General features: G+C 46.0%; 1 protein-coding gene across 1 annotated transcript; it reads left to right on the top strand.

Annotated features, from left to right (window-relative positions):
- PLD1 (phospholipase D1, phosphatidylcholine-specific) lies at nucleotides 1-26,064 on the top strand (the record flags this gene model as incomplete). The annotated part of the gene is made up of 18 exons (XM_008936784.1): nucleotides 1-154; nucleotides 497-624; nucleotides 917-1,062; nucleotides 1,768-1,876; nucleotides 3,486-3,551; nucleotides 8,852-8,910; nucleotides 9,408-9,500; nucleotides 11,820-11,972; nucleotides 12,648-12,797; nucleotides 14,778-14,861; nucleotides 16,606-16,687; nucleotides 19,578-19,688; nucleotides 21,029-21,235; nucleotides 21,892-22,108; nucleotides 23,016-23,129; nucleotides 25,184-25,312; nucleotides 25,662-25,780; nucleotides 25,951-26,064. Coding segments are annotated over exons 1-18 (2,235 nt in total), but the record flags the coding sequence as incomplete, so codon positions are not given.
- Nucleotides 26,065-26,739: the final 675 nt, after the last annotated feature.

Genomic DNA, 26,739 nt, shown 5'->3' with positions numbered 1-26,739 from the left:
ATGTCACTGGGGGCCGAAAGCCATGCAGCTACATCGACGCTGAAGAGACTTGCTGCAGACATGAGCAACATCATCGAGAGCCTGGACACCAGGGAGCTGCACTTTGATGGGGAGGAGGTCGACTCCGAGGTGCTAAATGACCCGAAAGGCACCGGTGAGTTGATGCCTCTATGTTCTCACCTCGTGTCGTGCCTGGATTTAATAACTCATAATCTGTTGACAGATAGGGCACAAACTCAGTGGTTTTACCAAGCCCAGCCTGGCCACGACCTTGTTTTAGGAGCAGGTGGCATTAGTCTTAGCACTTGAGCCCTTCAATTCAAGTCCCTTCTGTGAAAGCTTGTCTTTAAGCTCTCTTAAATAAAACCTGGTATATCTTAGGAGAATTCATGCGATAAATGCTTCCCTCTTGAAGTATTGCAGCTACCTGCTGGCTTTCATGCCCTCGTTGGTTGTTACAAGGCTGCTGAACTAATGGTGTTTGTGGTCCTTCCAGTGTGCATTCCCTTCTCTGCCATCTATCACACCCGTGGGTTCAAGGAGCCGGGCACGCAGACGTACCTCACAGGATGTCCTGTTCGAGTGCGGGTGTTGGAAGTTGAACGGTTTACATCCACAAAGAAGGTCAGAACGTCCAGAAAGTTCATCTCCCTTCTGTGGAACTGTATTAAAACACGGTTTGTGGGTGAATTTGGCATGTGCTCGTTCATGGGTTGGGTTCGCGGGAATGTCTGTGTCTCAGAAAATGCTTCAGAGAAGATTACCCGTCTGTTTATAAAACCAAACAAAACAGAACAAGAAATGCTGAGAAAGAATCATCCTGATATAAAACTGAATGAGAGCTCTTTAGAGGAGCAGCTGCAGGAAAATGCCTGTTTCAAAGCTGCATCCCTTGTGGTGGTGTTCTTCTCCGCAGGTACCAAGCCCCAATGTTTACACCATCGAGCTGACTCATGGAGAGTTCACCTGGCAGGTGAAGAGGAAGTTCAAGCACTTCCAGGAGTTTCACAGGGAGCTGCTGAGGTACAAAGCCTTCGTGCGCATCCCTATCCCTACCAGGAGGTGAGTGTGCAGCCCTGTGGACACAGTGGGCTTTGGGAAGATGAGGTCTTCCTTTCTCTTTTAATATCATACTGGTTTGAATTCACTGATCCCATTTATTTTGCTCAGAGGAGGAGAGGAGAGAAGAATTTAGTCTCTACAAATATTAACCAGTTATAATAGAAATATTTAATCTCTGTGTATTTAGCAGCTTTAATCTAAGCAGCGCAAGCATTTTTGTGTTGATGCAGAAAGCACATTGGGTCCCAGATCATCAGCTTTTGAGATGAATTTGCCTTGAATTTCGAGCTAATGCAAATGGAAATTGTTGGTGTGCTGCAGCTTTCTCCAGCATGGGCTGGGTGTGGGAGGTACAAGGGTCCCTGGCATGGGTGGTCAGCTCTGCCCAGGCTGGCCTTGGTGCCTGAAGGTGGCTGGAAGTCTAAGCAGGAAGAGAAGTGCTCTCAGTCAGCAAGAGCCTTCTGATGTGGAAAAGTATGGGGAGATGATACTAACAAAGGTGGAATTATGGGCTGGGGGAACATAATACCCTAAAATAGGGTTTAGGATCCCTTTCCTTCTAAGGCCAAAAGAGGGACCCTCAGAAAGCAAACTCAGCTCTTTCTGTGTTGCGTTTTTGTGAGCCAGCTGGAACACACTGGCCTCTTGAATGAATCCACGCTCGCAGCACCTGGACTTGGTGTCGGGGTTTGTTTTCCCTTCCAGTCACACGGTGAGGAGACAATCCATCAAGAGGGGAGAACCGAGGCAGATGCCGAGCCTGCCGCACACGGCGGAGAGCACGGTGCGGGAGGAGCACTTCTCCAGCAGGAGGGTGAGCGCCCGCCGCGGGGCCACGGGGTGCTCTGGGTGCTGATGAGGTCCCAGGCAGGTTGCTTCCAAAGCCATTCTTGCAGGGCCCTTCCATACAATCTAGTGGGAGGGGGTAACCTGTGGCAAGGGGGTTAGGACTGGATGATCTTTAAGGTCCTTTCCAACTCAAACCGTTCTAGGACTTGTTACTATTAGATTTTTGCTTGACAAACTTTGACTTGGACAAGTCTAGCTTTAACACCAAATTCTCTGTGTAAAGAGGAGGATGCTGCTCCTGGGGCTCACGGAGGGGGAAGTTTTGCTTTACAATGAAGGAAAAATGTTATGGCCAGAGTGGTTGTTCCACTCCTCCTGTCTGCTCCGATTTAAAGTTCACCAAGTCACATTGTGTGATGGAGGCAGCTCCATGGCCATCAAAATCTGAGAGGTTTCAGTTTTGTCCCCCTTTGAAAGAGGAGGTGACACTCAGCCTCTTAATGCTGAAGTGGATAATTTTAGCTGAGCCACACGTGCTCTGTGTAACTTCATCAGATGTTAACAGATGGGCCCTTCTATGGAGGGGGTGGATGTCTTCCTACCTCTTCATTGCAGCTTTGCTGTTTGCAAAAGAAAAAAAAAAGTCTCTGTAAACCCCCATGTTTGTTCACAGTGTGCTTATTTTCTTTCTGCTATTCAGTCCCTCCTTGGGCTTTCTGCTGCTGAAGCCTCCAGTCCCAGAATGTTGTCTTGTGATGCAGTGCAGATAACTCTCCCTGCTGTGCTCAGCTTTGCTGCTGTGAGGGGAGTTTCAGGAGAGAGATGTTGGTTTAAAAGAGGGAGAATAATGGTTTTTAGATCCTTTCCCCCACCTTGGTTTCCTTATGGGAATCCCACAGCTTTTAGCATGGGCATATATACTCACTGCCCAACTGAAAGCTCAGGACTGTGATGATAATGCTGGGAAGCACAAAGGTCCCAGTGGCATTTCTTTCTTTTTGGTTTGTGTTCTGTAGGACTCTGGTTTCCCATGCCCAGACAGCTTCATCTCTTCTTTGCCCAGTTACTATGTGAATGGGAAGAGATTGTCTCTCTTGTAATGGTTTCTTCTCCTCTCCCTTCCTGGCTGGGGAGGACAGGCTCTCCAGTGAGTGGTGGCCTGGCCAGTGCCCTTTCCATGGCTCTGGGACAGGGCAGCATGGTCACTGTGCTCCTCACCCCATCACCCTGGTGTTTGGGTTAACTAGGCGCTCTCGACTGTGTCTGAGGCTGTGTTTTCTCTCAAAACTAATTCATGTGGCTCAAACAGTGGGGACTGATTCCAGATTGAAAATTTTTCTGAAACTTGGGCTCAGTCAAGCAAGCTGACCTCTAAACTGGAACGGGTTTGCTGGTGGAAGGTACAAGCACTCATCTGTGAACAGTAAACAGCCTGGGATCGCGCTGTTTATGCTGCTGAGCTATAATCTTCCGTGAGCCCATAGTAATGGGTTTATTTATCTGTTCAAGGTGAAAAACGTCTGATTTCTTGATTGCTTTCTGATGCTAGACAGTTGGATTGTGTTGTTTTTTTTTTTTTTTTTGTCCTTGAAAATTGCTTCATCTTACCTAAAGTTTTGATGTTTTAATTGTAGAAGCAGCTGGAAGACTACTTGACAAAGATCCTAAAGATGCCGATGTACAGGAACTACCACGGAACAGTGAGTAGAAATTAGTTTGCTTAAATGCCTGAAGTATTGTTGCTCTACAAATGTTTAATTCTTTGGAAGAAGACATGCAGTTTGTATGAGAAACATTTTACAGCCGCTTTGCAAGCATTTTGTCTTAACTGATTTCTCCAACACATAAAAAACACTTGATTTTCAAACAGGCCAGAAGTGTAGACTGAACTTAGGGTCACTGAGGCAGCCAGTTCTTCTCTTTGGCTTTTGTTGTTGTTTTGTAGGTATTCTTTTCTGCAGGATTTCAGTTGTGTAGAGATGTTGGGCAGCTCGTAGCTGGATGGTTCAGTGGCAGGCTGGGTTGGCAGTTGAACTCTGATCTCAGAGGCCTTTTCTAACCTAAGTGGTTGAGCCTGCAAGCTGTGTGTGCTCTTACTGCGGAGCAAAGTGTTGAGCACCACTTGTTGTGTGGGACAAAGTGCTCATCCAAGCATGCTTTGGCTTGGCTGGCATGCTTTGGGTTTGGAAGAAATCTTCAGGCACAGGCTGAGGAAACTGTTCCTTACAGAGTGCAGCTTTTGGGGATGGGCTTAAGTCCAATGCAGTTGAGAGCTATGATAGTCTGGAAAATAATTGTCTTTTCTTCTAAAGGCAGGATTGGGATAACTTGGCAATTTTGACCAGTCACATAGCCAAAGTAGGGGAGAGCTATTTTTCCTGATCCATCTTGTCACTCTTAGGTAGGCATTGCTTTTTTCAAATATTTTGGAGAATTCCTGCTCGTGTAAGAATGTGGGTGATCTTTTGCCTTGGCTGTGGTTTGAGGCAGGCTGTGATGGTGGGGGCTGGACGAGGAGATGAGCAGTCCGCCTTGCCCAGGCAGCTGTGGGGTGTTCCCCTCCTCCTGCTCTGAATCACCCTTCTGTCTCCAGAGCCAGATGTCACTTTTCATATAAATTCTCATTTTATTGTTGGTTTTCACTGGATTTGGCCACAGTGAAGCATTCAGTGAGAACTTTGCTGCTAATGGTGGCGGTGCCACTAAGCACAAAAGGTCCTGCATTCAGAAAGAACAGGGAGAAAAATGTTACCTTTAAAAAAAAATTTAAAAAGCACCAAAACAATCCTCACCATTCACAGACTCAGAGATTAAAGTGAAGATCCTGGCGTTTTCCTTGGAACAAAATGAGAGCTTTGCTCTTCCTGTGGCTTAGAAGTCTTTTGCCTGGACACTGACAAATGCAGCTGTCTGCATCTTGGAGCACGTTTTGACTTCTGTGTGTTCCTCTCATCAGATCTGTGCACCAAGGTGGTTCTTTACAAATCCTGATTTCTTTAAGTCAGACATGGAGTTGCAATGGCAAGCTGTGCCCTGCCTGATGTGTAACCCTTGGTCCTTGTGAAGAGCCTGCTTGGGCCAATTGCATCTCCTCAGAGGTGTTTTTACATCTGAATTTACATCTGAATTGTACAACTTAATCTTCTTTTTTATTTGTTTTATTTCACATTTGTGGTTAACTTATTATTTGTCATTGAGAGGATCACCACTTAATACGCTGTCAAGAACGTGCCGTGCATTAGGAGAGTTGAGCCTGCAAGTTTTGATTGTAGAATTTTTGAGGATCAGGTCCAAGTTGACCACATGACACTTCAGAGGTTGTACATTGGTTCTAGGTGACACTCCTGCAGACTGTGGAAATAAAACCATCACTTAGAGGTGTCCCAAGTGTCCAGTACTTTGCCTGGGTAGCTCTCAGTCTGACTTTTACAGCCTTCTCACATCTCAATTTCTCAACATTCATTGTAATAGAGTATTTTGTGTGGAGCTCACAAATAAGTTAGTAGATGTGTTGTATTTTGAGATCAAACCCCAGACTTCATAGCTTAAATTTTTTTTTCCCCTTCTGGCTATGTAATTATGATTTATGGTTAAATCTCATGCCTTCCAGTCCGTTCCAAAACCTTTATATTGTGCTTCTGGGCTCAAGTGCTTTAAGACAATTACTTTTAAAATTGACTTTGTGGGATTCTCAGTGTATTAATTGTCCGTGTTTTTTTCCCTAGGAGATTGGGGGAATATAGACCCAAAACATTTAAAAACAAACAAACAAGCAAACAAACCAATCCCAGGACCCATGGACTTGACTATATTCCATGTAAAAATTTTATTAACTGGACCTTTGCTTCACTTTTTTGTATGAGCTGCAATAGTTGAAAGATGCCTAAGCAAAAGAAAAAACAGGATTTGATTGAACCAGAGTGTGTGTCTGTAACATTTTACATGAGCTTTAGTAAGTGAGTGGGGAAAAAAAATAATTTTAAGTGAATGCAGTGCAATGTGAGAACAACTTGGATGTGTGAGTGTCTGCTTTTTGCCTGTGATATGGCACTTGGATCTACAGACCATTGCAAAGGTCCCTGCCCAGCACTCCAGTATTTTTAGTTGTTGTACTTGAATTTTAACATTTTTTTAAATCTGGGTTTAACATAAGCAAACTATTTTGTGTGAGAAATAGCTGGCATCCTATGCTGAACAATATTATTCTGAAGTGTGGTGTAACTTCATTTCACTGGTAGCCACAGCTGCTAATCAACTCTTTATGGTTTTTTTAACCCACTAAATTGAAACCAAGAATTGAAATTAAAACAGTGTGGAGCTGCTGAATCCTTTCTGAAATGCAAATGCTCCGTGACATTTTTGCTTGCATAAATCACGTGTGCTGATATTGCTGAGAGAACAGGATGATTTAAAACCATGGCTCATGCACCTTGCAGCCAGTTCTCCATCTTTCAGAGCTTCTTTCTGCAGCTGATCACTCCTGCCTGGTTTGTGTCTGGGGTTTGTTTTTTTTTTTTTTTTTTTCCTTTCTATTGCTACAACAATGTCATTGAAACTGCATTCTCTAGGCCTCTAGCTCATCCTTGAAATATTCTGCTGCGGGTCGCTGTGAAAGCGGAGCGGGATGCCAGCGCCCTGGGGAGGCAGCTGGGCAGGGCAGGAATTCTGATGTGAAGGAGATGAAAGTGCCTCGCTGCTCCGCATTCCCCTCTGGGTTTTGCTGTGAGTGAGGAGCACCTCGGATGAAAGGCACTCTAACAGTAAAAATAGCTAATGCAGCAAGAATAATAAATCATTGGGTCAGATATTTTCCACTGCGCTGAGGAATTGTCCTTCTCACTGGAATTTTATTTTTTTTTTCAACAAACCAATGCTCCTAATTGGCACTGGTTGATCCACGTGTTGGATGGACTCCTGTGACCATTGTTGCTGTTTCAGAGTCCTTGGCTGAAGAGCAGGTTGCTGCACTGCCAGACAGCCTTTCCTTCACTGTTACGTAGTGGTAGTTCTCTTTGTGCAAGTAATGTTTCCTCCTTTTTTCTTTTTGCTTCTTTGAGGACAGTGAGTTCTCTGCATGCAGTGCTCCTCAGATTGTTGCCAGCTTTCTGGTTGCAGCCAATGATTTAAAAGGATTTCTTTTTGTGTGTGTGCCCACTGTGAGAGAGATGTTTGGCTTTCTGATTTGTCTGGTGGGGAATACTAGCCATTTTCTGAAGAAATAAAAATGGGATCCAGGGCAAAGAACTGGCCTGAGACTTCACCTGGGACCTCTGATAAGAGCTTGCAGGATATGTTGGGATTTCAGGTGCTCCCTGTCCTGCTCTGAGCGTCACTGCAGAAACAGCTGAAATGTTTGTAGGTCACACTTGGTGCTCTTCCAGAATGTGTAGTGAGAGTGGTGACAGCGAGGCTGTTAGTAAAAGCATGGAATAGCTGCTTCCAGCCACTTTCTGAAGACAGGCTGAAATCACCCAAAAATGAGGGCATTAAATTCATATCTTTGGTTACTTTATATCCTCGAGCTACTCAGAAGAGAACAGGTCTTTTGGTCTTCTCCATGGCCTTACTGGTGTGAGAACTCTGGGAAGGTCCCAGGAGCAAGAGAATATGAGGGGGAGGAAAGATATTCTGTCCTGCTTCTGCTTTTATGGGGCAAAACTGATGGTGTTGGGAAGGGAGCCTGAGCTGGCCTCACCATAACTGGCAAGACAGACTTTTGCCCCAAATTTACTGATAGCCTTTGGTATATTTAGTGTTCAGAAATATCTCTGGCACTTATGGGTCCACCCATGTGATTTCTGTGCAAAATCAGATTTTGCCAGTGGGGAGCCTGAGGGTGGTTTGCCAAAAAGCAGGTGACAGCGGCCACCTTGGAGGAGAGCCCTTTCTCGGGTGCTGGCACCTGAGCTGGCACCTGAGCTGCTGTGAGGCATGGGTTGGCGTGGCCTGAACCTGGCTCCAAGGTTCTCTGCTGTCCCATCTGTGGTCAGGAGTGTGGGTTGAGTCCTGGGCTTCTTAATGCCCAAATAGACTCTATTGCCAAAACATGTGGTTGGAGGGTTCCCTCTGGCTTGCTGCCTGAGCCAAGGCGAGGGCAGCTCCTGCCCTCACCCTGCCCCGAGCACCTTTCTGCTCTTGGATGATTTGACACCATAATAAATGGAAGGTGCCTGGGAGCAGACAAGCCTCTGCTGTGCAGGGCAGCTCCTGCCCCAGCCCTGTCCTGCACGGGACACCCAGGATGGTCATTTCTCCCTGCTAACAGGGACTGGGAACCAGCAGACTGTCAGGAATGTCCTGCTGTGCCAAGAAGAGCCTGCTTGGTCAAACCCCCCTGCTGTTCTATTTTTAGAGGTGACTGTAGCTGTGCTGTACTTTCTCACCAGCTTTGCTTGTTGTTACGCTCCTCTGCAGTCGCTGCTGAAGCAGGAGGGGCCGTGAGGAGGCAGGTTGCTTGGATGTGAGATTGGCTGGTAAACCTGATAGTATGGCACGAGGCTTCCCGAGGCTGTGCTCGCTGTGGAGCGCTGTGCAGAGCAACAGAAAGCATGGAGAGTGTGCTTGGACTTGCCCTCCTGCCCCGCTGTGGCTTTCCTGCAGGTTTTTGGCTCCTTCCTTTTATGCTCATGCCCTTTCCAGCCTTTCTGAGAGGGTCACTGGAGGAAGGAGAGGATTCAGGCAGCCAGCCAGGAGCACCCAGACCCCCACACAGTGTCAAACTTATTTCAGCCAGTGATCCGCAAGGGAGGCTACTGGTGGGTCCCTGTGATACATTTGATCTTGATTATCCTGGTTGCCTGAAATGTGTTCTCCAAAGGACATTTAAAATAAATAAGCAGTCAAACACAAAACCCAACCCACCTATACTTCTCTTAGTTTTCTTGAAGGTGCTTAAGTGACTGTGGGTTCTGTCATTATGACAAGTCACTTTGATGAAGCCAAGTGTTTTGTGGATTTCAGAGTATGAAAGACTGGGGGGATCTTTTTCCTCTTTCCCCAGATGGAGTTCATTGGAGTAAACCAGCTGTCATTCATCCATGACCTGGGACCGAAGGGCATGTGAGTTGTGAGCTGTGTCTTTCATTTAGGATTCCCTAAGAGCATAGCTTTATAAATAAATACTGTCAAATCAGTAGCTTTCCTTTCTCACCAGTAACTGACTGGGGAATACTTTGCCATCCAGATAGAAAAAAAAAAAAAAAATATTACTGTTCAGACAGAAAATGCTGCAGCTCTGGGGAAATAGTTTTGGGAGCAGACTGCTTTGCAGGATGCAGCTTGCAAGCTGATGTGCAGGGCTCCTTCCCCCCTTGCAGCCTCGAGACCCACTTGTTTTCTGCTTCTGCTATAAACCAGGGCCCTGTGTTTCTGAAATCTGCACAGTTCCCTTCTGTGGGTTATTTGTGCCCTTCTTCCAGCTTTCAGGGCATGGTGCAGAGGCTGCTCGGGCAGGGTGCACAGGCCTGAGGCATCCCTGGGCACAGGGGCTGGAGGACTCAGCAAGCACCTCCAGGTGAGGCAGGCCACCCACCCTGACGGTGTTTCTGTCCTTGCAGAGAAGGTTTCATCATGAAGCGCTCGGGGGGGCACCGCATACCCGGCCTGAACTGCTGTGGCCAAGGAAGGATGTGCTACAGATGGTCCAAAAGGTACTGCTGGGATGGGTGAACATGGGCATGCTCTGTGCTCCTGAGGCATACGTACAAAAATCCTCATTCATCTTTTTCTCCCAAAAAGTCTGAAGGAGATATTTGCTTTTTTTTTTTTCCTTAAAGAAGCCACAGATTTTCAGTTTGAAAGGGTCCATAGGAATTTCAACATTTGGTGTGGAGGGTGGTGGGTATTTGATTCGGTTTTGGAGTTTATAAAAAAGATGTGTTGTTCCAGGGGAAAACTGGGGTTTCCTACAGCTCTGAGCTGGCAGAAGTGGCAATAATCCCCCAGTCTGTGCCCATCTTTCCCTGCTGCAGGAGCGCCCAGGGTCTCTGTGCCATTGGGAGAGGACGCAACTGGTGGCACTGCCCTGGCTAGATTTCAACCTGGTTTTCTGACCTTCTCTCCCTTGATTTATAAAAAGAAAATTAATGGAAACACTATCTAGGCTGCTTTGGAGCTGGATCGAATCAGATGTGACCTGCAGCTTCGTTTGGTGCAGTTAACCTTAGAATTAAATACATTGCCTCCTGTTGCTGCATGAGCTTAAATGCTGATGTCTTCATGGGTGTGTTCGCAAGGCACTCTGTTCCTGTGTCCCTTCCTATTGCAGATAGGCATAACTTATTGTCCCCATCCCTTTACCCTCTGTGTTTGATCTTGGTGTTCCTTGGGACTGCAGAAGGGAGGTGTGTCTTGAGGAGTATGTGTGTTGAAAGTTGGCATCCAAAAAATGCAAGAGGTATTTCCTGGAGCTTGCCCTTCATGGACAAATCTTTGCTTTTGAAAATCCAAATAGCACATATCTGCCTTAAAGCAACAATTTTTTGGTGTGTAAAAGCTTCCCCAAGTATTATCCACCTTTGGATTTCAGCATTGCCAATGGGCTGTTCTTGGTTTTATCTTAAAATTCTGTTTCCCAACAAAATCTTTCTGCACTCTTGTGAAGAAAAGGTCTTATTTCTTCATGATCTTTCCAATAGTGCTTACTGTAATTTTACAGAAGAGTTCTATAATGAGTGCACAAGATGTGACCTTTTTTCAGGTCAAATCATTAAATTGTCTCCAACTCTTTTTTCTCCTTTATGGGAAAAAATGCCTTTTCCTCTCAATACCCCTCAGCTAACTCTTCCCCATGCTATGCAGAGCTCAGGCTTTAGTGGAGACAGTAGCACATTCAGCTCTGATGGATCTCCATTTTCCTTTAGTGCCTAAGGAGGGGATGGGAGAAGTGTTCGAGTGGGTTTATGTGCAGAGTAACAGGAGTTCTCACATTTCGCTGTCTTCTGTACCCCAGATTCGTGTCACTTATTATAGTCAGTTGGATGTCTTATGGCCATGGGGGCTGGGGAAAGGGATGTTTTGGATGGAAATGCTTGGAAATGTACCCTGTAGGATGCTTGGGAGTGAAATTACAGGCCAAGTAAGGTGGGGAGGTATGTTGGCACCAAATGAGAGGTAATGCTGTGGTAACTCTTTCAGAGCCCTGAAAGAAAAGAAAAAATTAGGGAATCTGGTAGTAGGTGAGAAGCTGAGGCTGTTACTAAATATATAAGAATGAACAGATTTTTACATTATTTTCTGTTGCTTTGTTTGTTTCTGAGTGCGCAGAAGAAAGAGGCAGAAGTCTGGTGGCACAGTGTGTGGGACAGGGGGACAGTTACCTGAGGGGGAGAAAAAATTAGAAATGCCATTCACAGGAAAAAATGTGATTTTTTTTTCCTAGATTTGCCTTCAGGCTATGGTATTTATGTAAAACCTTCTGGTCATCTCTCGTTTGTTTCTAACAGGGGCCTGTTGCTTGGCAATAAAAGCTTTCCAAAATGCCTAGTTGGTATATTTTGATGGGAGTGAAAGTGATCCTAGCATCAGAATTAATGTTAGAAATGTCAGGTAACTCCCATGTAGCATAGGAGCTGAATAAAAACCTGGGATGGAGGAATTCTGGTTGCACCTTGTCTGGTTCTGGGGAGGTTTGTGGGCATTGATGCTTATTGATTTTGTTAAACAACAAAACCTGTATTTCGAAAGACTATATAAAGGAATCATGCAAAAAACTCTAGAAGTGTTACATTTAATTCAGTCTCATTACCCAAGCTCATAAAACAGGCACTTTTCTGTTCAAGAAAACCATACCTTGCACTAACCCTTGAAAAGAAATTTTGTGGTTTAGTTGAACACTTTCCTTTCCCTGATAAGTGATTTGCACTTGATTTGAAGGAAACACTTTTCTGTTCTATGAGTTTTTTTTTTTATGGCTCATGTTTTGATGGCTGGCATGAAATACAAGTTACCTGGTTGCTGTGCCCGTGCAGGTGGCTGGTGGTGAAGGACTCTTTCCTCCTGTACATGAAGCCAGACTCGGGGGCTATTGGCTTTGTCCTGCTGGTGGATAAAGAATTCAGCATTAAGATAGGCCAGAAAGAAACGGAAACTAAATACGGGTTGCAGATCGACAATCTCTCTAGGTAAGAAATCCAGACTTTTAGACCCTTTTGAGTTGGCTTTTGCTTTCCTAAGGAAGAATCAATGTTCCTCTCCTGGAGGCTCCCTGGGCTAACAGGGTGCTCCCAGCTGCTGCTGGCTTTATAGCTGGAGGGGATTTGGCCCTGATCTTTTCCCATGTCTTAATGAGGCATGGGGGCCTGGGCTGCTGTTTGTCTATCCTTGCAATTACTGCTCGGGCCTGGGGGCACAGGCTGAGTTGCACAGTCTGGTTTTGCAGCAATTGCTTAGGGTAATTTTCCAGCCACTTTGTTCCTTTATTCTGCAAGCAAGGGTGTGCTTCTACATCCCAACTGGCTTCTTACCCAAAAGCCATGCAAGTTGGGATAAAGAGATATTTTATATTTTTATGGTAGTGTACAGTATAAATTCATCCTTTAAAAAAAAAAAAGTATTATCTAGGTGCAAGTAAGCTGATGTAAATCTGGGGTATTTTTTTAATGCGGTGGTAGCCACTCAGAGCAGCTCAGTGTTGATGTCTTCTTTTGCAAACAAAACGAAACAAAGTCCTTTCAGCTTAAATAAAACATGACTGTGCATACAGAGGTGTTTTTATCACTGTGTACAGCCAGCGAGGAGCAGCCCAATAAAAGGTTGAAGGTTTCAGCATCCTGCCCAGCGCGTGGTCTGTTTTCCAGGTCGCTGATTTTGAAGTGTAACAGCTACAGACACGCCCAGTGGTGGAGGCAGGGCATAGATGAGTTCATTCGGAAGCACGGCAAGGATTTCCTCACGGAGCACCGCTTCGGCTCCTACGCCCCCGTGCAGGAGGACACGCTGGTCAAGTGGTGAGCACCACAACAAAGCTATCACCCACTCGTTCCTTGGGGGCTGTCACCTGCAGCAGCCACAGCACACAGGCGGCCTTACCCTGGCTCTGAGGGAGAGAGCTGGTAGCGTTTGGTCGCTGCAGGGACTGATGGTAATTAGAGAAGCTGCAAAAAATGAGGCTTCCCTCACCAGGAGCAGAATGGCAGTACTGGTGACAGGAGTGCTTTCATCCTCTTATGGCCTTAATAGCATTTGGAAATGTGGAGTATTGTTTGAATTTGAACACGTTGGGTATTTATTATCGTAATGATAAAAGCGGTGTTTTGATGCACATATAATTGGCAGGGTGCTTATGAGTTAAAATCAGAAGTGCTCTTTCATTCAGATATTCCTGGCTTTGATTTTATCCCAGTTTCTGATTCTGGAAACAGTTTCCTAAGGGTTTAGGTCTTTGAGCTCTGCGTTGTAAACCCACAGTAACACAGATGCTATTGGAAATATCAGCCTTTTTGGCTGTGCCTTCCCAAAGCAGCTGTGCTGCAGCCTGTCCCGCCCATGTTCCTTTGTGACTGACAGTCTGGTCATGTCCTTCATGCTCTGAAATGTAAGATATCTTCTGCTCACCGCACCTGCCAGGCTGATTCTCATTCTGTAAGGCAGCATTGCCCTTCCAGGCATCATAGAATCATAGAATCATAGAATCATAGGGGTTGGAAGGGACCTCGAGAGATCATCTAGTCCAACCCCCCTGCCAGAGCAGGGTCACCTAGAGTACATCACACAGGAAGGTGTCCAGGTGGGTTTTGAATGACTCCAGTGAAGGAGACTCCACAACCTCTCTGGGCAGCCTGTTCCAGTGCTCCGTCACCCTCACAGTGAAAAAATTTTTTCTGATATTCATCTTGAACCTCCTATGCTCCAATTTACACCCATTACCCCTTGTCCTATCATAGGTCATCACTGAAAAAAGCTTAATCCCATCTTCCTGACACTCACCCTTTACATATTTGTAAACGTTGATGAGATCACCCCTCAGTCTCCTTTTCTCCAGGCTAAAGAGACCCAGCTCCCTCAGCCTTTCCTCATAAGGGAGATGCGCCACTCCCCTAATCATCTTTGTAGCCCTACGCTGGACTCTCTCCAGCAGCTCCCTGTCCTGCTTGAACTGAGGGGCCCAGAACTGGACACAATATTCCAGATGTGGTCTCACCAATGCAGAATAGAGGGGGAGGAGAACCTCTCTTGACCGACTAACCACACCCTTTCTAATGCACCCCAGGATGCCATTGGCCTTCTTGGCCACCAGGGCACACTGCTGGCTCATGGTCATCCTGTTGTCTACCAGGACCCCCAGGTCCCTTTCCCCTACATCATAGATGTGTTCAGATGCAAATGTCACTCATCTGGTTGAAGAGCAGCATCAGATTCAGGCCTTGCAGGGCTTTGCAATGGAAAACAATCAGCAAATGCCAGTTTGGGTATATAGTCTAAGGGAGGCTGGGCTTTATGCAAGCAGCAGTCCCATGAGTATTCCTTCCATCCAAAGTGTAACCTGGCTGCACTAAAAGCCATTCCCAGAAGCAGTCATAAAATTGATTCTAGCTGGAAGCAAACCCTCGTGGTGCTCTCCAGCAGCTTCTGCTGTGCAGCAACCACTGCCCACATACTTTATGTAAATCAAAGCAAACACCACTTTGCCATCCTTTCCCGAGAGCCAGGCCTAGCTCACACGTCAAGCAAACCCCAAGAATATTGTCTGTGGTTGGCAGAAGTACCAAGTGCCACTTCATAATCTCTTACTGTGCAGTTTCATGCTATTAGTAACTCAATGAAACTATCCCTGCATGTTGTCCTAATTCTTGAAATTAAGTTTGTATTTGCTTTTGAGAAGAGAATGTAAGTGGCATTGACACAGAACCCCAGTGGTCTTCAGCTGTGGACTTGGTTTAATGAAGGGGAAGGAAACCTAAATCCATGCACTCTCTTTGCTCTTTCAGGTATGTAAATGCCAAGTCCTACTTTGAAGATGTCGCAAACGCCATGGAAGCTGCTAAGGAGGAAATCTTCATCACGGATTGGTGGTTTGTACCTACCTGTTGGGGTGTCAAGCAGCCGTGTCTTGTGGGGCGTTGCGGACAACGCGGCACTGTGTGGGGGCCCCACGGTGTGGCAGCGGCCGTGCGGCCAGCTGCTTTGGCAGCACACCCAAACATCTCCTGGCGTTGTGTTCAAAGGCCTTTTCAGGAGGCTTGGTAGCAAAAGCTCATGCTTGAAATCAACAGCTTGGTTGTCTCCTTCCAAGGAAAAGGCCTGAAATTGTATGAAGGCCCCACCTGAACTGCAAATGCGATGGCTGGAGATGCAGGAGGTTAAATTACTGCATACCCAAGGGGTAGGATTGTCTTGGAGTGTAAGGGAACATGCTCAAGCACCACTGACAGCTCTTCCCATGTGATCCTACTTGGGATCCTCCTTTCAGCTCCTTCTGACTGTCTTGGGAAGCCTCGTGCCAATGATGGGAGCAACTTGGGGGAACTGTAGTTGTGCTCTGCTCTTAAATGGACCAGACAGTGGAGGGGGGAGTGTTGTCCTTTCCCCAACCTGTGTGGCCGCCAAGAAGGACTTGGCTCTGCCTACTTCTTAACTAGTAATTCAACATGTTTGTGCATTGCTCTGGTTCCTCTTTGGGGCAGAAAAAGGGTCTTCTCACAGACTTGGGGTTTCTTGGCTGGATAGCCTTGGTTGCCATTTCGTTTTTGGAGCTGCCTGTGTCTTGCCTTTGTGGAGGTTCATCTGGCTGAGCCATCCTGAACCTTGTACAGGGGATGGTAGGGCAGGCTCCTAAGCCACAGCTCAGAAGTCCTCTTCAACCTTGGGCACATCTCAGTGCTCCTCGTTCTCCATTTGTAAAATGAACCTCTTATTGCTAATCCATTGCCTGGAGGAACAGGGAGAATTAATCCTTAAATGGCAAGTATTATGAGAAAACTAAATTCATTGTCTGTATTTACTGGGGTACCCCTGTTTCCTAATGTGACCATAGATAAACCCAATGCTCCTGCATCCCCATGTGCAACATCAGGTAGCAATGTAAGACTGTTGCATTGCAGACCCGTTGTCTCTTCCTTCATGTTTTATTCAGACAGTTGTTAATGTATCTTGGAATTCCAAAACTTACCTGAAACTCAGTGTTTTAAGATAAAAATGCTGATGTCAGCAGCACGTTTTTAGGATGTAGCTGTATGCTCTGTGCAGACACAAGTTCCCTTGCTCGGTACAGAAGTGAAAGGATGAAGCTGTGTCACCTTGCTTTGCAGGAGTTAGGTGAGATAGCTTAATTATTCCTTGTAACCCTTAAAGCTATAAATCAATAAGATGTCCTGTTGAGAGGTGCTTTGTCGTTAGGCAGCAAGGAAAATTCAGCACAAATCTATGCTACTCAGCCTAAGTATCATGAGAACTGAAATCCCTCTATTTATTTTTGATGTCTACACATTTCTTCCAAGTCTACCTTGGGGTTTTCCCATGTTGCATCTTTCATAGGTAGAGTCCAAGTTTACCAGTTTAATGTGATGTGTAAACTTGGTCTCATGGGTTGTTGAATACTAAGATGAATGTGCTGGACACATGCCCTGCCCTCTGTAAAGCTCTGTTATTAAAAAAAGCCCCCATGATGTTGGAGAATGCGTTGCTCTGCAACATGAGCCTTCACATCCACTTCATGTAAACTTTGATGTCTTTGCTTCCTGAGCTGATTATTCAGGCCAGTGCTTTGTTTGCAGACTACGTACACTGTGGTTTTTTTCCACCTCTTTCTTTTCTCAGGCTGAGCCCAGAAATCTTCATGAAACGACCTGTTGTGGAAGGGAATCGCTGGCGGCTGGACTGCATCCTCAAACGGAAAGCAGTAAGTGAGCTCCAGCTGCAGCAGTCACCCTGCAGAAAACCCTCTGTGCCCACCCAGTGACAGGGTCACACTGGGACTGAGGGTTTGCACCCTTTCTTTTGGTAGGGGTGAGAGGTAGAGCTGACCAGTCCTCACTGCAGATGGCCTCAGTGTTGATTTACTCACCCGGTTTGGGTTTGGAAGAGGTCAGAGGCAGAAGAGTAGATTCTCTGATGGCACCTTCAGGTCCTTTGATATAGGTCACTTCAGCTCGTGATGGGGTCAAAGAGCTGTTGCTGTCTGGTGCTCTCTTTGTGGTGTAGGTAATTTAGAGGTGCAGGAAAGACTAAGCGCTTTGTGGTGGCTCTTGGTAGGTGGTTTGTACATTACTGTGTTCTGCAGATCTTGTCTGTCACTACCATGTATTGTGTTTCTGTGCTGCAGCTTTCAGAGCTGAAGCTGTGAAAGGTCCTGTCAGTGTGCTGAGAAAGTCAGGATGTCATTAGCAAAAAGCCACTTGGTATCATACAGAGGTTTGTGCTATCTCAGCCTTCTCATTGGGTTTTCCATACTTGAGACAACTAAAGAACCAAAGAACTGATGTTCTTGCTGTTCCCTCATCATTCCTTGCTGTAGTGAAGAGGTGCTTGTTGGCATTAAACATCATCCCAGTGTCTCCTGCCCCCTTACCCTCATGGAGCCCAGCCTGGAAAAAAACTGCAAGGTTTTTGTGTCATCTTATTTTTATTCCCAACGCTGACTTAAATGATTAGAAAAAGCTTAATATTTTTGGTAGCTGGGTCTTGCTGCTTGTATGTCTCTGGTTATCATTGTTCCTACACACTCTGTTCTCTTTTCTCATGGCTCTTGTGGCCACTAAGATGAGGCAGATCAGCTGTGTCCTCCCTGCCTGTCCCTCCTCATGTGGGCACTCTGGTCATGGGAGTCCTGACACATTGTTGTGGAGAAGGGATGGGGGGCAAGGGCTTCAGCAAAGCATTAAAAAGCATACAAACACAAGCAGCATCGTGCTCCTCAGGGCTGGACTGTGGTGTTCAGCTTGTTTATAAGGAGGTGTTAAACATGACTCAGAGGCTTGGACTCCTGAGTGCATTGCCATGTTATCTGAGTTAATAAATGCTCGTGTTCAGCAAGCAAATGCTGGTATAAACTTGATGAGACTTTTTTCTTTCTGTTTTAATTTCTGCTTTGCTGCTGTTCCTCCTGAACAGAAAAGCTCAGACCTGCTGTTGATCTGGTGCCTCTCCTGACACTCCTCAAGATTCCTGCTCAAAGCTCTGTACTCTCCTTCCTTGTGCAGCATATTGAGACACAAGCAAGCAGCTGCAACTGCCTGCTCTGTTTCCCTTTTCTTTAAGCGAAGCGTTTTCATCTCAGAAAAGAATTGATTTTGTTGCTGGTTGTACTCTGCCTTCCAATAACTCGTCTGGATCCAGCCTATAGAGAACTTGTTTCATGTAGCCAAGCAAGGCAGGCAGAAGCTGAGCCTGAGGTGTTCAGGAGTGTGGGCTGTACTTCAGTTGTTCAGCCAAGCTGTGGTAACACTGGTGCTAGAAAAGGTGGTTTTGCCCCATGTGAGCAGGGAGTCAGGAAGGGAAGCATGGCTGGGAAAGTCTCTTGAACTCTTGGTTTGGTGGAAGGGCAGAAGTCCACGTGGACGTGCTGAAATAGTGTTTGACTTCCTCTCCTTCCAAACCTGTTGTCATCACAGTACAGGTCTCTTCATGTGCCTAGAAAAGAACCATTTTTTCTTTGTCTGTTTTTGTTTTGGAGTAGTCTTACTTTCTGACAGATGAAGTGTGGCGGTGGGGTGTGCTCACTGGATGGGAGAATCTGGCTTTGTTGGTCATTTTGACATGGATTTTCCTTTGGCTATAAATACCATGTAAGAGTCAGGAGTGTTTTAAGGTTAGTTCCTGGAAATATTTGCCTATTCTTGTGGCCTTTCTTGGACTTGACAGGGTGGTCAGCAAGCTGGTGTCTAGGTACAGGAGTAAGGCTGTCCTTTATCTGTGTGCAGTGCTGCCTTGGGCTTCTCTGGGTGCAGTGGAGAGGAGAATATCATCCCCTATTTGGGGACTGTCTAAGCTCTCATTAGCAGCTTTATGGGAATAGGAACTTAAAAGGCTGTGGAAGGTTTAGATCCCAAATTTAAGCTACGGAAACTGCACTGCAAGGTTTTAAACCGTGCTGATTTATGGCAACTGAAGGTGTTCCAATGTGTGAACAGCAGCTGCCAAAGTTTGGAAAGCGCTTGGCAGTTTTGCACGTGCTTTAACAAATGTCCTTAGAAGCCCTCTTGTGGATACCATTCTGGTCACAAAAATCAGCATCCTTTGATTGCTGCTCATTGTATTCCAGGAGCTTGTTTAGCTCTACCAGGAGATAAAACAGGTTTGCTGGTGTTGAGTTGGTTGTACTTTGGGAGAGGGATGTCTGTATGACCACACTGGTATCGTTGTCCTGCAGAGGCTTTTGACTGTAGGTAAACCTCAGGGCAACATGGAGCAGCAGAAGCCTGAACTTCAGTGGGAAGTTCTCAATCTGTGGAGTCAATCACCTCTGCAAAATCTCAACAGATGTTTAGAAGGGGCTGCAGTAGGAATGACCTGTTGATGGCCTTTGGCATAGCTCAGCTCTTCACACACAAATACGGGTACTAATCCCTCCTCTGGAAGCTGAAGGGCTTTTCTGAGCATTGCAGGGCCTTGCATACTGTGGGGTCACCATGGTGGAGCTGGAAGAGTGTAGTCAAGAACAAGTAACCTCAGCCTGCTTTTCTGTCTGCAGGCACAATGTTCTTATTGCCCCTTAGGCTTTCCTTGCTTTGGAAATGGCCTGTATCCACTGACATACCTGCCCACCATCTGTTTCTTTTTATTCCCAACAGCAACAAGGAGTGAGAATCTTTATTATGCTGTACAAAGAGGTGGAGCTTGCTCTAGGGATCAACAGTGAATACAGCAAGCGGACGCTCATGCGCCTCCATCCAAACATTAAGGTAAACTGCACTTCAGGCCGTCATGTGAAGGACGTGGGGATCCATCTGGTCTTCACACCTTGTGCTGACCCTCAGTATGTTTGTGTGTGCACTGTAAGACCAGCCATTCCCACTACTGCAGTGGGGCTAGTCTGAGAAAATGAGAATCACCCATACAGTGATTACTGCATCTGGCAACTTCATTTCTATAGGTTAGAATTGAACATAAAATTGCTTAGTTTAGACTTGCCAAAGCAGCTATTCGTCCAACTCACAGGAGACATATTTCATGTGACAAGTTAATGAGGTTACATCAAAGGGAAAATTACAATTTGAGAACGTTGTCTCATTTCAGCATTTCTGTTTTGTATATAGGCAATGAGAGGCAACGCTGGATGTTCACGTTCCCATCACAGATGGGCAGCGCTGCTCTGTCCTGTGCTGCTCAGCTGCTGCTCTACCACCAAGCAGAAAATGAGTGGTGGCACACAAACCAGTCAATAAGGCTAGATCTGGTCTCTTGAAATTAGAGACAAATCTATTTTAATGAGCAATGAGATATGTTATGCGTGAGGGTGACTATTATTCTAGCAGTTTGTTAGATTTATTGTCACTTGATCAGTTGTCACAATGAAGGGAAGCATCTGTTGACCATTACCTTCACAGCAAGACTGGAAGGTGTGACTGAAGATACATGCTAGCTGTGTCACAGGTTTTGGGAGCAGCCAGGTGAAACTCTGTACTGGTTTCCGCTGGAAACTGGTCTAATGGCTCTCCTCTAAACTTAAAAAATAAAGCTGTATGCTCTATGCTCAGATACGGGAATTACTTGGCCATAAACCCATGTCAAAAAGAATCTCATAAACAAATGTCAAACAAGTTGCTGATTTTAAATGGGGAAAAAAACCAGCCAGCTTCTCATTTCACTTTTGTAGCGGCAACAACCAAAGAAGTGAGTCAGACCCACCAATATGTTGTTTTCTTTTAGAGCAGGCTCTGTGTTTGAAAGCTTAGCTATTGCAGCTCTACCGAAAGCATGATTTTGTTGAAACAGTTTCATTGACTGTGGTGCTCTTATGAACACTGTTGTTGTAAGTGACCTACCCCGACATCAGTAACGTTTGCTGCTCGGGATTACCCGTGTCGTGGGGAAGGACCTGCCTGCCAGGAAGTCTGAGCCCAGCTCAGGGTGGGGAGGAGTCATGGAGCTTCAGTAATCACAGCAGTATGTGTGGAGGCATCTTCTAAAAACTCCAGTGTTCCCCACCATTCTGAATGGCCAAAAAAATTCTGGGCAGCTCTGGCTGGAGGGATAGAAAACAGGCAGTGATCCTGAGCTTGAGTGCTACTTGTCTACCCAGGTGATGAGACACCCAGACCACGTCTCCTCCTCCGTGTACCTCTGGGCCCACCATGAGAAGCTTGTCATCGTTGACCAGTCCGTGGCATTTGTGGGTGGCATCGACTTGGCCTATGGCAGGTGGGATGACGACGAGCACCGCCTGACCGACGTAGGCAGCGTGAAGCGGGTGGCGGCAGTGAAGTCGGTGTCCACGACCAACCTGGCAGTAAGTGGGCTTGCTCAGCTGGTGGCCACGTTCAACATCTGCCTATCAGGTCTGGGGTGGGGATGAACAAGCTGCGTCCGCTTCAGAGGTTGGGCGTAGGATGTTTAAAGTGTAATAGTAACAGGAAGGAGGATGAATCTGAGCATCAAAACGAGCCTCTAGGGCTAGATCCTGACCAGTCGTGGCTAGGGCAGGGAGATAGGCAGTTGGAACCTGGAGGAACAGTCATAGCTTGGAGGCTGCTTTCTTAATAAAACTCGGCTAGAAATGTACAGTGAGCACTCAGTGCTCTGAAGCTCTGGATATATGGGCCTGCAGCAGGTGCCTTGCTAGATCAGCTTTCTGCTGGGCTGGGTCTATGCATCCAGAGATCTCTTAAAACTAGAGAAGTCTAAATTTATGAGGATTTCAAGGGAAGTGATAATCCAGAGTAAATTTATAGGCTTGAAGAATGTAGTGCTAGCATTAACGGAGTCTTCTGTCGAGTGCCTCCTTGGTCCAGACTCTGCCTCTAAAGTCTTTGTGGTTCCCACCAAAGTAAGTCTTTGTCACAGAGCAAAGTTAGGCTCGTGGTTGTCTCTGAGCATTGATGTGCCTGATAATTAGAGGAGAACCTGTTCATGCATCACCTGTAGCAATGTCTTGTGTCTTTTCAGTCCGCAGCAGAGCCATCTGAAAGTGTCCCGCTGCGGCCTCAAGCTCTGTCCCCAGAGAGCCCTTTGTTCCAGAGAAATGCCGATGATGCCCCAGACACATCAAAAATGAAGGGTGTAGGAAAACCCAAAAAGTTTTCAAGGTTCAGTATTTACAAGCACCTGCATAAACACGGCATGCACCACGCTGACAGCGTCAGCAGCATAGACAGCGAGTCAAGTAAGTGGCCTGCTTCACCTGAACAACCTGGAGAAAGTGTGTGGGGTGTGTGTGTGTGTGCAGATTCACTTAATTTCGAGGGTAACGTGTTCTTTGTGAAGGAATAGAGCTGATGATTTCCTTAACTATCAGAATAACTGTGTAGTCAATAGGTAAATTTGCAAAATATACAAGAAAGGGTTTTAAGTGAATTTGCATTTAGTTAATTAGCAATTGTCATGAGCTGTCAGATGATATGATGCAGTCTACATGATACACAATGTTTATGTTGTTGGAAAACTTCTGTTCCTGCAAGGGAGAATTGAATCTTTCACTTGTCAACTTGTATTTATGATAACAAGCAAAAGAATTCCTGAACACAGTTATCCTCTCTTGTAAATCTCGTGTTACCTAGATTGAAATCAGTTCACATAAATGTAAATATTCACAATTTAGCACTTACTAGAGAGGAAACACTATTCAGCAGCTGAATATTTGAATGCAGCTTTTAATTCCCCACATCAAAAACAGGTTCAAAGATAAAATTACTTGCCATTTAGTTCTAGCATGGAGTCTGTCCTGAAGTCAATTCTTGAAGTCCTCAGCTCCTGAAGCTGTGTATTGCTCACAATGGGAACTTGAGATTCCATCACTCCCTGCAGATCTTACTCCTGCCTCTGGCCAGAGGAGGCCTCACTGGAGCATCGTTTGCCTTGGCTGCAATCAGCTCAGGTCATCACCATGGCGTTGCTACGTCAATATACCAGCTGGGTCTTGAATTTGGTCCTTTGCCTGTTGGTCAGTTGCAGTTTCAGCAAATGGATATCTCTTCTGAGGTCCTGTCACACAAGGTGTCTTCAGACAGGATCAGGCACCAGTGTGGAAGTGGACGTGTTTTTGCCACAAATAGCATTTTGACTTTCTGCAGGTTACTGTAACCCCACTAGAAGTCAACCGAATATAATCCAGAGTTTAAAGCCCCATCTGAAAATGTTCCATCACCACACTGAATCCAAATGGGGGCTTGCTGAGCCTCAGGAGGGTAAGTGGAGGAAGGCAGAGGTGCAGAGACCCCTTCAGACTTTAGCTGCCAATGTTTTTGCATGGTAACAATAGTGAGAGTTAGGTTGGGTGTCCGGATCAGCCTTCACCACATGTTCTCCCAGAATACGTAGCACCCCTCCAAGGACATCCTAGCAGAAAAGCCTTCTCCAGAAGCTTCAAAAATAAGCAAAAAAACCCAAACAAGATCTGCCACAAAACAACAAAGAAAAGTCAAAAATACCTCCACAACAAAAACCTCAAATAAAGCCCCCAAAGAAATTTACAACGATGACAGCGGGGAACAATTGAGGAAATAGCTCTGATTCTGGTGTATGATTATTTCAACAGCTCTCTTCCTGTTAAGGAAGGGGCTTGTTAATGGAGTTGGGAACTTCTGCACTGGTATTTAAAAATGAGCCTGATGCAGGAAGACAAACAGAAGCAGAGGAAACCAAGTGGCTGCCACCAGACCTAGGTTTGGATGAAGACTTGGGGGGTCTCCCCTTTTGCCCCTTATTAAAATCAATGAAAGTGTACTCGATTGAGAAAAGAGTTGAGTGGTTATGAGCACCGAGCTCTTCTGATCCCTGGAACAGTGTTGAAAGGGCCTGCTCAAGTATGGTGCCTCGAGATGCCTTTCAGTTCTGGTATGGGGTGAGGATGAATGTCTTCAACATTTTCCTCTTGCTAATGTCTTCCTCTAAGGCATTAATTGCCCATTGTAGAATATCAATTAGAAAGTAGTGGCATGTAACAAGGAAGAGATGGATTTGCTTCATGGGAATGAAGTGTGGTCTCTGCTGTAGTCACCTCGTTCGTGAGTTGGTGTGCAGTCATCCAGGCCGGGTTCATGAAACGTGTTTTGGCCAGGCAGTATCCCACCCATTCCCATCTGAGCACGAGGAGTCAGCGATTCCCCAGCTCCACCTGGACTCTCACTAGGAGCTCAAGCTTCCCCAGGCAGCTGTGGTGCATACTGCTGCATGGCACTTTTGGAATGGCTTGGCTCAGCTCAGCTTGGGGGGGGGTCACAGCAGTGCTTGCTTCCTGTAAACTGGGCTTGTTGCACTGCTGCAAAACACTGCAGTGTTTTCTTAGCTGTTGAAAGGGGTTTTTTTTGTGCTAAGGGGTTTTTGTGGTCACGTGGTTGGGTTAGGAGAAAGCTTCTGCTATTGGCATGTTACTGTGTAATTATCACGCCAGTATTTGTTACAGTAGATGAAGGCTGCTCTCAGGATCAGGAAATAATGCTGGTGAAATGTTTATGGTCTGGGCCGAAGGTTTTGGTTTTCTTTGGAGAGAGGAGAAAGAGCTCACTCTGCACCCAAAATACAGGCTCTAGAAAAGGGATCCTGTTAGGTGGGAGTATCCCCACCGACAGTACTTTAGACCGTTTTTATTCACCATCGGTTTGGAACTTGGGATCCATTTGCTCAACATGTAAAACTATCAAAAGATGTGTTGTTGTTTGGGAAAACAAAATCAAAGGAAAACCACAGTACTGCATGAGGGAACATGATGAGCTTTTTAGTCATCTCATTCTAGTTAATAAAGACTAGCTTTAGAGGAGATACACCCTGCTGTAGAGGCCAAATAATACAGCCTCTAGCAGAGAAGTTGGAATTAGTGATTAGTATTGTACAATATATTAAGTAGATGTTAGTTGTGATGTTGCTGTACGCGAGTCCACTAAGGTCAGTCACAGCTGGGAGTAGACTGCCAGGTGGTGATATTCCAGTGTCATAGGACTGTGGAAAAGCAAATGATTACAGAGTGGTTTCTTTAGTCCAGTGTAGAGATAATTTAGGCAGCTGTAGCAGACTCCTAGATATTACCTGTCCTGTTGGTATAACAAATATTAAAATAGGGAATTAAAAAATACTAATATGCATCCTTTGAAAGCAGTAGGAAGATTGGAGAGAAAACTGCTTCGGGCAGCTGAGCCAGGCAAGTCCCACCAGTGCTTTTCCATGGCAGCGAGTCGCTTGCCAGCGGTGTGTGAAGCTGTGACTTTGGAGCTTGTGTTTTTGTTCCCGTGTTTGCCTGTGGCAGATAAAGGATCCATCCGCAGCTTGAAGACGGGTGTTGGTGAGCTGCTTGGGGAAACGAGGTTCTGGCACGGGAAAGACTACTGCAACTTTGTCTTTAAAGACTGGGTTCAACTTGACAAGCCTTTTGCTGGTAAGTGCCTTTGCACCTCGGGAGGCGTGATGTTTTCCCAGACCCTCTTCCACACCCCCTCAGTATCAAACCGTATTTTTTGCCTGCTTCTGAGCCAAAGGTGATGAGGCTATTTTGTTTTGAATGCTAGGAAGAGGCAGCAAAAACCTCCTTTGAGAGGTTCTAGGGCCAGTTGTGTCTTACAGCCTGTGGACTAGGACTGCCAGTGACTGCACATTAAGTCTGGATTCATCTATGCAGCCCTCGGTGCCGTGTCCTAAAAACTTCAGTGTGGGGAGGGGGTTCCTGCACTTCTCCACGTGCATGTCCTTTGTCTGAGGAGGTCCAAATGTGCTTTCCTGTCCCCCAGACTTCATTGACAGGTACACCACCCCGAGGATGCCCTGGCACGACATCTCCTCCGCGGTGCACGGCAGAGCGGCGCGCGACGTTGCCCGACACTTCATCCAGCGCTGGAACTTCACCAAGGTGAGGCGTGGGCACCGCTGCGGGGGCATGGGCATTAACACAGCCCTTGCCTCGGCCGCCTGCCCGCAGTAGCCGTGCCTTTCATTTTTTGATGTTATTCTGCTATGTTGCAATCACTTCAAAGATTTTTTTTTTTTTTTTTTTTTTTTAACCTTTTTTCCTCTTGGCAGATTATGAAGCCCAAATACCGGTCCCTGTCCTACCCATTACTGCTGCCAAAATCTCAGCAAACTGCTAACGAGCTGAAGTATCAGGTGTCCGACACTGTTCGTGCCACAGTCCAGGTGGGTGTTGATGGTCTTCTGCTCACCTACTCCAAAGACGCTTGCTCTGCATCTTCCCGGTAGGAAGTGTCAGTGCCTCAAGACCCTCTGCAGAACATGAAAATCTAAACTGAAAAACTCTTCTGTCATTTAGCTCACAGCATAGGTGGCCAGTTCCTCAGTTACAATAACATGATGCATCCCTACTGAAAGAGTTGCATTGTCTTACACCTCTGTCTGTGAGGTAAGAGGACCAAGCTGTATGCAGTACTCGAGTTGTGGGAACACCACGACTGTATATAGCAGTGCCATTTTCTGTTCTGTTTTCTGTTATTCTTCTAATGCCTAACATTTGTTTTTCATGTTTTAGGAAGGCCTGATGGGTTGAGGTTGCCCACTGAATATTTTTCTCATATTGTAGAGCAGTCTGCCAGGCCCCCAATGCCTCGTTCAGATGGGTAGTGGTCACCTAGAGCCCAGCATTAAGTGGAGTCTCAAAGAAGTTGCTTTCTGCATTGAGCTTCATCTGCATTTTATTATGCAGCCGCTCTACCCTGTGGGTCCTCTGCAGTTGTGCACGGTCAGCCCACAGCCTCATTTGTGACAATCATCCTCACAGTCAAAATTGCCAAGACACCTATATTTAAACCCCAGTTAGCTATTTCGAGTGCATAGAATCCTTTAGGTTGGAAGGGA

Source organism: Merops nubicus, unplaced genomic scaffold, assembly GCF_000691845.1.
Source record: "Merops nubicus isolate BGI_N331 unplaced genomic scaffold, ASM69184v1 scaffold9150, whole genome shotgun sequence".
Classification (NCBI taxonomy): Eukaryota; Metazoa; Chordata; class Aves; order Coraciiformes; family Meropidae; genus Merops; species Merops nubicus.
The sequence above is the reverse complement of the archived record's forward strand: the minus strand, read 5'-3'. Positions and strand labels throughout refer to the sequence as shown.